We start from the raw sequence: 12,071 nt of genomic DNA, 5'->3' as shown, positions 1-12,071 counted from the left end.
ACCATTTAAGCATCCTGTTTAAATTCCTCTCTGCATAAAGAACAAAACAGACTGAAGTGGGCTCTTATATGCTTGAATAAAAGAACTGTGCGTCAAACGCCAAAGCCTATAAAATTTGTTTCAGGTAAAGAATGTGAAGTTGTCTGATATGACCCTCATTCCATGCAACAGACGCTCGGACAGAAATGTACACTGAGGTCAGGCGTAAGCTTTTGTGAAGCACTGTGAAAAGTACCATAACATTGGCACCAAATAATCAGGACTTTTACTGTCAAAACTACTTTGACGTTGTCATTTCATTTTGCATAGGAGACAAAACAGTGGTTGTGCAAAATGTACAACAGGTTGAAACAAACATGATAAAAATGCAAATATGGACTATCGATAATTCAAGAGAATAAAGATTCATGTGCAATTGATATTTATACCACGGGGGTGTTGAATGCATGGGTATGCATTATTTTTCGATAAATGCACACCTGACCCATCAAATGTCTTAAAATAACCACTAAAGCAATGTCTGTGGTAACCATCGTGTAAGTGGAATAATTGACTCCAGTCCTTCGATTAATTGAATTTTTATTAGCCAGGCTAATGCTTGCCTAAGGACAGTAAGTGTTTTAAATGTTTCAATCTTTTTTTAAGTTATTTTAGCTTTATTAAAGAGCACCTATTCACGTTTTTAAATTTCCTTTGGTGTGTAAGTGTGTATTAGTACACCTTAACGATATGCAAAAGGTCCAAACCCCAAAGTAAACAATGACAAAGTAAACGAGTTATAGTCTCCAACGTAAATCTTTTTTCTTGGACTACAAAAAAACACATGGTTTGTAAGCAACAGTTTACTTCCTTGGATTGGTGATGTAGACAAGACCGACATTATCATAATTCCTCCTGATTCGGACTTACAACTTCTGTTAGCAACCAAATCTTTTAAACATGGTAACGAACGTCACATTTCCAGCTGACATAAGAGGTATCCAGGCCAATCACAACGTACGGATTAACTGGCCAATCAGGGACACAGAGCTTTTCAAATTTTTTCCACTGAAATTGAATTTTTTTTTTTACAGTAGTTTACATTTTTTATGTATTTATGCCCGCCCCCTTTCCAAGGACGACACTCAGGTGAACGATTCTAAGGGCCCACACACTTTTTGGGCCCCCAGAGATATTTTTTATTAGTAACAGTAATATTAGTAATGTAATTGTTTTATTGGTAACTCTTTGTTAGGTTTTATCCAGTCTTACATAGCTTCAAGACTAGAGGCAGGCACTTCTGTTTGAGATGCTGGTGAGGAGCAAATCGCGAATAACTTATAAACAAAGCTTCAGTTAGTCACTGAGTAAGATGGTAAACTACCAAATTAGAGATGTCTTTGACTAGGAAGTATATGTCTGGACATTAGAAAACTTAAAGAGAGACTACAGAGGGGGAGAGAGAAAATGGACGGACAATAACCCAATATTTTTTTTAAAGAAAGGTAGCTTAAAATTGCTTCACAAAGCTTCCTTTTGCCGTAATGTTAACGTCAGTTATAGCCAACCGCTAACAGTTACCTAATAGCCAATTCAATTGGTTACGTTTATCACCGCTGAGAATGAGAAAGATATCATTTGTTTCCATATATAGATCTTGAATTTGTATCCAGCATTCTCCTGTTAACAAATATTGCTAGCGGACTTATACACATGTGATGTATCTCTGTGTGTGAAAGTCTCAAATCTGTGACAAACAGTGTGAGATTTCAAGCATTTATTTCAATTGCTGACATGAACTTACTCAGACAATATTTAACATATCAAGTTTTTATTTTCACAGAATGTTCTTTACATTATGTAGGATGATTTTATGAAGTAAAAAAAGACTTCAACTGGGCTTTCACAGGCAGGGTCACAGTTATCTAGTGGATGAAGCTAAAGGTTTTTGGGTTAAGGTTCATACACACCATATCATGTATGTTTAATCTTTGTTTTAGACTGTTGCATTTTCTCTGAATATTTGATTACTTTACTGTATTTTACTATTAAATTTACATTTGCACAATAATTAATCATCTTAAAGCTACAGACATGGTACAGTAGGTCTCTGACTAAACACTGATTATAGTGCTCAAAAACAATAGCAAACATAATAGGTCTGTATTATTAAATTGCTGCAGACAAAGATTTTAGATAGCTAGGTTGTGTTTTTGGTGCGAAATGGGAGCGATGGGGGGCCCAAACTCATATTCTTTCATAGGGCCCAGAATCGCTAGTGGCACCCTTGCCCCTTTCTCTACTTCATAAAGTCCTTACGGGTCTTCTACTAAGAAAACAAATCTGTTATTTTATGACACATGAACATTTACTGTAGTACTGTTATGTAATGGTTTTTACATCAAGTTGACCGTCTATTATCTGAACAAGAGTAATCTGAAACTGCAAGGTTACAACAGAACTATATGAATCATGTTGGTAATGATTGTGAGATTTCTCATTCAATAAATAAAATATTTTTCCTCTCTCTGTCTATGTGTCTCTCTGTAGGATCGGTTGTTCTTTGTTATGGAGTATGTGAATGGAGGAGACCTGATGTTTCAGATCCAACGCTCGCGGAAGTTTGATGAAGCTCGATCTCGCTTTTACGCAGCCGAAGTGACATCAGCTCTAATGTTCCTGCATCAACACGGTGTCATATACAGGTAAACACATGCACGCAGCTAAAATAATTTCAGTTTTTTTATTCACCCCATATGATTTTGGTAGATATAATCCAAACCCACACCCACCTAAAGAACATAGTTGAGCCGATATGGGACAAACATTTCAATAAATGTTATGCCTTAGATAAAAGCACCTGTTAATGTAAATCTACAGATAATTTCAGATAGCGCCACAGAGAGAGAGACGGCTAAGCTATAGTAGTACTAACATGGGACAATGAACGTATTTTTAACCTTTAAATAATTACAAACTTTAGTTAAATACACACGCCAAGACTGCCCTGTGACTACAGATACCAAAAATATTCCTAGTCTCATCTAAGCATGACCTAAATGCCTGAGAGACATTGAATGCCTGTTTTGCATTTGGGGTTAGATGCTAATTCCAGTTGACCCCGGTGAGCTAGCAAAAGCTCACGCTATTATCAGTGCATCATGTAGTCCAATGGCAGACTGTTAGTTTGCTCATTCAGGTTTTCTGTGAGGAAAAGACAGCGTGTACTGGACGCTTCTCTGTACCCTTGATGCATATTTACCAGAACCTGATAAGATGGAACAATTGCACCAATTCTCAAGGGTCTAATCCGCATCCTTGTTTTAAAGTTGCCATGGTAGCGATGTAAGCAGGTCTTTTCCTGCCTGTACGAAACTTCGCGAGAAGCCCCCTCACCTGTTTTGAACTTCCTTTTTTGCACACCCATTTGAACAGCCATTGACACACACACATATGCACTTTCATTGTTATATTTGAAACTTGCATAAGTATGCATGAATACACTTTCTAATCTCACTGTCTCTATTTCTCTCCCTCATTTACACACACACACAAAATTTAGTCTTATTAGCAAAAAGATGAAAACTAAGTATTGAAGCTGCAGTGGGTCACATGACCGCAGAAAAGCACAAAAAGCAATATTTGTATCCAGAGCTTGAGTAGATAGCGTTGTTTGTGCTGAGTCTTTCAAAATCCAAGAGGTCAAACTACACATGACGCTATTTGTAACAGCCGTCATCAATGCAATGCTAACACCTCCATCTCCTCTTCTCGTGCCGAAAATGCTTGTCGTATCAGTGTCCTGATGTCGCAATATCGATCATTCAGTAAATTCAATTAAGTTTGTTTGTGTTCAAGTCCAACTTATTTAGTCTGGTCCAGTCTTTGTCTTTGGTAGTTACTCAAAGACAGATTATCCACATCTATATTTAGATCTATATGAATAGATCGCATTTGATAGTTTTGTGGATTTTTACATGTAAATGTGTGGACTCGTTTGACATCATAGATCCGGCCCTAGGCAGACCTGTGGAATGTAAATGGAGGTGTAGGGTGTATTTGTTCATTTGAACCACAGTCAATGGTATGGGAGCCCTCCCCAGCCCCTAGCAATACCAGAACATCTCTTTATGTTCCTCTTTTAAGGCTATATTAAATGTACTACAAGCATTTGTTGGGTATACTTTTCAACAATATCGGGTTTCTTGATCTGTGCCAAGACCTCTTAGGTTAATTGTTTATTTACTAGCGAACTTCTGAGAGAAAGTTTGTGTATGCCATATAAATTGTCAAATATCCATTTACATTTTACTCTATAGGCGTGTTGTTTGCTCAGTTAAAAAAAATATTTGGCTTTGTTGACACCGCACAGATTCCAGTATAGTTTTTCAAGTGAGCAAAATCCAGGATTTATTTCGGGGCAAAACTAATGCGGGGTTAGTTGTAACACGGACTGTTTACATTGTTGCGCAAGGGTGAGCATTTTGTTTTTCCGGTATTGTTTTCACGCTGCCAAAACATAAACTCCAGCAAATTTTCGAAATGTATAATGTTTTTCCAGTGAGTTATTGATGAAAGAGTGTTTTGGTGGCATGTATGTACTGTAAATGTGGGTGTGTAAGATACCAAATCCAATTCTATGTCATATTAGTCAGTGTCTTGTTGAATAAAACATAGCATTGTTTTGAAATATGTCTGCAGCTCTTAGCAACTTTTTTGGTGGGCTATTTTGACCCAGCGGGGTTAATTGTAACGCTGTGTTACAACTAACCCCTCAGCCCTTACGATATGAAAACCGCTTACATTAGCGTAATTCTTGCCATTGTCTTAAATTGGCTACACACGAATGATTGCTGACTGCCAACAAAATAAATGTGCCTGTCTTATCAAAAATCTTGTGTCAAATTTATTTTTGTTAATATCTTTAATATTAATTGGATAAAGTCACGTTAAAGATTGAATTCATAATGAAATGAATGGATAAAATCAGACTTTGATGCTCATTATCTCAGAATTTGATTTTGAAACTGTAGTATGGTTATTACAGACTGGGTCACATATAAAAAAAGTTTTGTCATAACTGTGCTGCTTTTTCTCACATATTTAGACATTTGAATTTTTAGCAAGTGTTACAACTAACCCCCACCTGTTACAATTAACCCCACCTATGGGGTAAGTTGTAACGTTTGCACTTCTGTCACATTTTGTGTAATTGTCCAAGAATGGTAAGTACTAGAAACAAACTTCAAATGTTCATTTGTAGCAGAGATGTGTGTGACCCGATCAGTGGCAGACCTTCATCTTAATGTGATGAGGGACTGTATGGAAAAATCACTTCTATGCACAAAAGGAACACAGGAAAGGATTTCAATAGGGCCTAATTGTGTGTACATGCACATGTGTTTGTGCGGTTGTCCCTGCAAGGTGCCATCGTGTGTACGTGTTTACTGCAGGAAACCACTGTCAAAATCTGTTGATCTAGGGTAAAATGTGTCAAATATTTTTTGCTGTTTGGGTCATTTTGGGTTAAGCTGATAAAAGAATTCAGTGACAATGAATGCATGTCTTGACTGGTCTGTTTATTTGCATGCTCTGTCTGTATTGTTTTAGCATCTGTTTCGCTTAAGGAATTATGCAAATCAGCCATTTTTACAAGCTGTTTTCTCCAGGTTGCAGGTTTGTTTTGAGGGCATGATCTAGCATTTTACTGTTACATCATCGCAGTACATCATGACTCACTATGATTCAAGCATCTGCATTGGCCTTTTAAAAGTGGACTGGACTATACTTCATATCTGAATATGAAGAGCTGCTCAGATGCAAAAGCCGCCAAACGCCACCTCTGTTAAAATGAGATAATGATATTAACAAAATGCCCTTCTTGGCATGTGTTATATGTTCATCAAACTTTCACTTCAAATTTTCTTAATCCTGCCCCCAAGCTATTTAGAATGAGTTGTTGGCAAAATCTGTTAAATGCCACATTGATTTTTCAGCACAGTGCATGGAAGAAGAATTGGATGAACAATGGTACATGTACGTCAGGGTGCAAGCGTTTTTTACACAGTTAAATGAGGTTTACTGAATTAGGATTTTTTCCCTTTTTCAGAAATGAAAGTGAAGAGTGACTGAAGACTTTTTTAGAAGTGGAGATTTTAGCATTTAGAGGGTTTTGCAATGAAAGACAGTAAAATTTGTTAAATAACAATGAAATGACTAAAGTGACATTTGTAAAAACAAGACATTTCAATTACTAATTAAAATCCATTTCATTGCCATTAACTTAGGAATAATTGATGACGGGCCATTGAATTATGCGAAAATAATGCATTAATTTCCAAAAATTCAAAGGACCGGAGTCGGTTATTCCACTGATACCATGGTTATTACAAACATTGCTCTGGTGCCTATTTTTAAAGACATTTGACAAGTTAGGTGTGCGGTTATCAAAAAATAATGCATATAATGCATACCCGTGGAACATTTCTCAACCAATCAGAATACAGCATTCAACAGACCCATGGTATAAAGTGAAATTAATGAACCTGAAAATAAGAGCAAGAAAACATGTTAGGCGCACTTAGAAGGTTTTGTGTCTAATGCTCTTCATCATTCATCATCATTTAATGACAAACTTTATAACTTTAATGATGCCACAATTAATTAACCATATTAAACCATTGCTTCAAAATGGAAGTCCGCCTACAACCAGAGTTATGTGAATAATATGCATTTCATTTGAGTTTGAAAAAAGAGTTTCAGGCTTTAGTGCCAGATTAAATAAGATGATTAGCGAATGAGACGCGTGTTGTTTTGTTTGACCTTGAGCAGTAGGCGCCATTGATGACGTTTAACACAATTCATTTTGACAGATGAAAGCTGTTACGTTTAAAGTACCTTTGCTTCCGTCTGCCGTGTATAAGAGTTGGTCTGTTGTCATGTTAAGTGGATATCACCCGAAAATGCTTTCACCTTTCATGGTCACTCTCAAAAATAGAACAGTTACATAAGCCGGGTCCGCCCCATTCCCGCCCCTCCTGTCGTAACAGCACCTCACAAAAAAGATCTTCGCTTGAGTTATGCCAGCAAAGAAATGTTGACATTTTTTTGCCAGTCAACCATCAAAGTCCAAGCCTGTTTGGCTAACTTGTGCTATCTTGGTCAAATCGTACACTCTACAAAAATGCAGGGTTGTTTCGAACCCATACTAATATTTTCTAGGTTAATTTAAACCCATTTAAAATATGGGTTGGTTCCTATTTTACCTAAGACACATTTTTAAGCACAGTGACCTTGTGGGTGGGTGAGTGAATGAGAGAATGTAAACATGAGGGAAAGAGAACAAAATATGTAAGGTTTAATCTAAAATCTGATAAGCGGTCCCTGTTTGGGACAGTACTATATAGCTCCAGTTTTTGTTTCTTTCCTGCCATTTGGTTTTTTGTAAGTTGTTGTAAAACAGCACTGCATTTTTAACACACATAATGTGGATGGAGGTTATCTAATTATTGCTAATGTTCCTCTGTATATGTTTAGTTGTGGTGTGGGTGCCTCTATTATTTTAAATTTAGATTGATTCTGTATCTTTGTAGTTATTGATATTGCCCTTGATGTGAACCAGCCCTTCCTCCAGAAAATGCTAATCTCATATTTTGATATTTTAGGATTTTTGAGAAATTAACTTGCGCTTCCTCAAAAATACATACAGTCTTCAGTCACATGACTAAGTCCGCAACAGTAAATTGCTTGTAACTCAATATGATAGGCAGGTTTTACATGAGCGGTGTGAATTCTTATCGGCAAAAGTGTGTAAATAGATAGCAGAAGAGGTGTAGTAATGCACCACACCCTGGCGTCTGTATTTCTCAATATAACCAACACAAAGACACAGATACAGACTTGCGCAGGTTTAAGCAGAGCGCTCCCAGGTCATCAAAGTTGGGACCCGCCGTGACACCCGTTGGCTGAGAGATCTTACTCTTTTAGTACAGTGGGAAGTTGATTGCCTCACACCTGTTCGCCTTTTTCTGCCTTCTTCATTAAAATGATATCTGTTAGAGCATGTCAGCTGCTGAGAGGTGGTACACGTCGCTAAGAGTAATCTATGGCTCATTTACTCACTCTGAGAATCTCAGATCACATAGACTACCAGTTATGCGCCAATACATCCGAAAAACATTAGCCTTCTCCATCAGTGCATTCTACCCTGATGACCTCTTTCAGATTACCCTGGAATTTAGGTGGAAGAAGTAAAGAGAAAAAATAAAGGAACATGAGAAATGAAAATGACATGAAAATTTACAAAATTAGAATTTTCAAATCTGACTGACTTTTGTTTAACAGAAAAGGTGAATTTTTGAGTAAGTGTACTGATTTTCTTTTTGTATAAATATTAAATCTAAATGCTGTGTGATTTTTAACTTAAAGTACCTTACCACAAATATACACTGTAAAAAGTTATTACAAAAAGTGGTAACACGTAAAATTTATTTTTTTTCAACATAAATTTTCTCACTTTAAAGGCGTGGTCAAAGCATGATCTCTATAAGGCAATGTTGATATTTGAAATCACCTAAACAAACACACCCCTACCCCAATAGAATCTGGACCTTCTTTTGATAGACCCGCCCCACACATACGCAACCCAGGCAACGATGTTGGTTGACACACCCCTTACTGCTGATTGGCTACAAGTGTCTTTTGGTACTTGGTAGTGGCGCCCGATGACTTCTTTTTTCGAGGGCGCTCTATGCGAGGTTCGTCACAACATGTATGTAGCCCATCGTGTGTGGTTCGTAATTTCAAAATGTGTGTTCTGCGCGTCGAGTGATCCTATGTGCATCACGTGTTTTTTCGAAATAAGTGCCTGCTGCAGACGCATCTAAAGGGTTTTTGATAAAATGACACTCGCGTTTGCCAGATACTCGCATAATCTCATGCGTAATTAGAGTTTACTGTTAAGGGATTGTCTTGCTTTGTGAACGTGAGCGTGTCTTAACGTGTCATAAACGGTTTTGACGCATGTGCAGAAGGCACTTATTTTGCCAAAACGCGTGATGCACATGGTTCACATGATGCAACAAACACATATTTTGAAAACACGAGCAACACACATGACACTCACATATTTTGAACTTGCGCTCCTCGGATGAACAGTCACGAGCCGCCGCTAGTACTCGGCCTGACTCTCTTTTCCAAAGTCAAAGTTTAATTTGAAAAGCCTTTTTTTACTAAAAGTGTTGCCAATTAAATTTTTTTTAAGTAGATCCAACTTTTTACGGTGTACTTTGGTTGCATAAAGTAAAGTTGGTTCTTTTTAGAAATGAAGTGAAATCCTTTTGTAAAAGCAACCGGTTTCATCTAAATGTCCTGACTTTCTAGGCCAGGGCTACCCAAACTCATTCCTGGAGGGCCGGTGTCCTGCAGAGCTTAGCTTCAACCCTAATCAAACACACCTAAAACCACTAATTAAGGTCTTAATATGCATACTAGACACTTCCAGGTGTGTATGCTGAGGCAAGAGCTAAATTCGGGAGGACACCAACCCACCAGAACCGAGTTTGGGTACCCCTAATCTAGGCTCAAGATGTACGAAAATAAAGCATTGCAATGGGTCAAAAAATCTTTGTTTTAAGTATAGGAATAATGTACATCAGAACTTTTTTTCAACCCCTAGGATGTCAGCTGACATTGGATCAACTTAGCACCCTCTTCAATGCGCCACATTATTACTGAGCTCACTAGTACGGTTTAATCTTAGCCGCTGTACACTGCTGCTTACTGTATGTTGTCCATCGATTTTTCTGTGTTTTCTCCTGCATTTACTAATGTTAAGCTGCTTTGACACAATTAAACAATTGTGAAAAACGCCATATGATTAAAATTGAATTGAACTTGTTTGCAATGAACATGAGTAAATATATGAACATAAAATATAGATTTGATATATTTTATTAGCTTATTTGTAAGAAATGGAAACCTTCCACAAAGAAAAAGAGTTTATTGGTGGATTTAAGCCAAGACACAAAGTTCAAACAAGATGCTGGCCAATCAGAATCAAGCATTCCAGAGTGAAGTGTAATTATGACTCTTAAGATTTCTTAAAAGAAGCTATACCATAACTCTTATATATGATATAGGACAGGAAAATTCTTTAAATTGAAATTCTTTAAATATGTTTTTCCCTTTTGAATGTTAGTTGAAAGTATTTATCATATGTAGTAAATGCAAATGTATATCACAAAATATTGTAGTAATGAAATAACTGAAGTGCTTTAGTTCTTGTTTTTTGTGTACTGAAGCGCTGGCGATTCCTTCCAGAGATTAACCTGAGCACTGGGTCACCAGGCACATCTGAGTTTTTTTTTTTTTAGTTCTTGTCTTTTATTTTGCTCATACACACTGAGAAAACAGGATTTATCAGGCATGACAATCAGATTAGCTTCTCTGAACATTCCTTCCTGTGTTTAGCTACCAGCCAGTTTGTCCAGGTGTACCTGTGTAACAAACTAACACATTCAGTGTGCACTTGCATAGGAATACACATGGGTCCTGTGTATCATTTTGTTAGACACGAACAACTTCAAATATTAAAAAGTCTGTTTGTTTTCACGTAATGTATCTCAGCATTATGGAAATCTGCCTGTTTAATCATATGAATCCTTGAGACACCTTTCAACTTGACTGACACAAATGAACACATCAAACGGTCATGTGACCCTTTAAGCTCATTTAATTTTTCGACATGTTTGAAAGGTCCCGCCACTGAATGCCCTCGGCCAGATTCATCTGTATGGGGTCTCGTGTTTTAACCTTTAAAAGGGTACGGTAAACTCTTTGTTGTCCCACCTCATGCTGTTTTTGAACTCTATGGTACTGTGCACAAACATCCTTCAGTGCAAAACAAGCTGTCTGCACTGTGGCAAGTCTCTACAGCAACTCTGGTGACAGTGAATCAGATGTTATCGTCATGTGCTCTTCTTTATTTTCGGTATCTCCACAATCGTTAACCCATCCATGTGGCATCTAAGGACAAATTTTGAACTAAGTATAATCTCATGTGGCCGTCAGGCGTGCATTTGTATAACATACACGTATGGCTAAGGTACAGGGTAGTTTGGCGAATGGATCTTATTTGGTCACATTTCACACATTGAATAAGAAAATTATCTGTACTGTTCAAATGGTTTGTTATTTTTTAGTTTATTACAAGTACACCCCCCCCCCCCTTGTAGTAAAGATCTTTTACTTAAGTTTTTTTGTTGTAATTCACATTTTTTTCAGTAATGTTAAATGTTAGGTTTTTTGCATTGCATTCTCATTATTGTAATAGTTTTTACCTATTCATTTCTTAGTGGAATATGAAATATTTGTCTATGGTATATGCTGCAGAAAGCTTAAGAGATGGGGAGGGTAGTGTTGTGGGATGAGATGAAATCTGCCGTTCTGGGTGGTCTGTTGGGTAAGGCCTCTGTGTAGACACAGCAATAGAAATATCCAGAACTTGGTCCTTCATTGCTGTTGTTAACCTTTCACTAGATGGTCCATTTTTCTTATTGCAGAATCTTCGTAGCATATGGTGTTGCTTTCACCTACATAAATGTTCTGCCATAAGCACTTCCAAATCTAAGACTAACACGCAGCCATTTTAGGAATGAAACCGAGAGGAGGTTGACTTATAGGTGAAGCCCAAAAGGTCTACTGAACCCTCAAGGCCCAATAGATCAATTGTCAGCTTACTGTCTTGCAGGTGTTTCGACTCTTTCACACCCCTGTTTGAAACAGCCTAAATCTTAACAATTTACAAAACAGTTTGAGCTAACGCACCCAAAATGTCAAGTGCTTTAATTGTGTGTATTGTTTTATTTCTTATGTCTGTAGAGACCTGAAGCTGGATAACATTCTGTTAGATGCTGAGGGCCACTGTAAACTTGCTGACTTTGGCATGTGCAAGGAGGGCATTCTGAATGGGGTCACAACCACCACTTTCTGTGGGACCCCTGACTACATTGCACCTGAGGTACAACCTCACTTATTCATACATTATACTCTAAAAAAATGCTGCGTCGTTTCAACCCAAGTTGGATCTAATA

At 37.4% G+C, this 12,071-nt stretch overlaps 1 protein-coding gene across 1 annotated transcript in view; it reads left to right on the top strand.

Moving 5' to 3' along the window:
* The window catches only part of prkcea (protein kinase C, epsilon a), a 67,916-nt gene that overhangs the window by 49,326 nt on the left and 6,519 nt on the right, over positions 1-12,071 (top strand). Inside the window, exons 11-12 of the mRNA XM_065270416.2 lie at positions 2,530-2,684; positions 11,860-11,998. Coding sequence (XP_065126488.2) covers positions 2,530-2,684; positions 11,860-11,998 — 294 coding nt within the window. The remainder of the gene's footprint in view (positions 1-2,529; positions 2,685-11,859; positions 11,999-12,071) is intronic.

The sequence above is a fragment of the Paramisgurnus dabryanus genome, chromosome 1, assembly GCF_030506205.2.
Source record: "Paramisgurnus dabryanus chromosome 1, PD_genome_1.1, whole genome shotgun sequence".
NCBI lineage: Eukaryota > Metazoa > Chordata > Actinopteri > Cypriniformes > Cobitidae > Paramisgurnus > Paramisgurnus dabryanus.
This window is presented reverse-complemented; position numbering and strand designations above follow the sequence as displayed.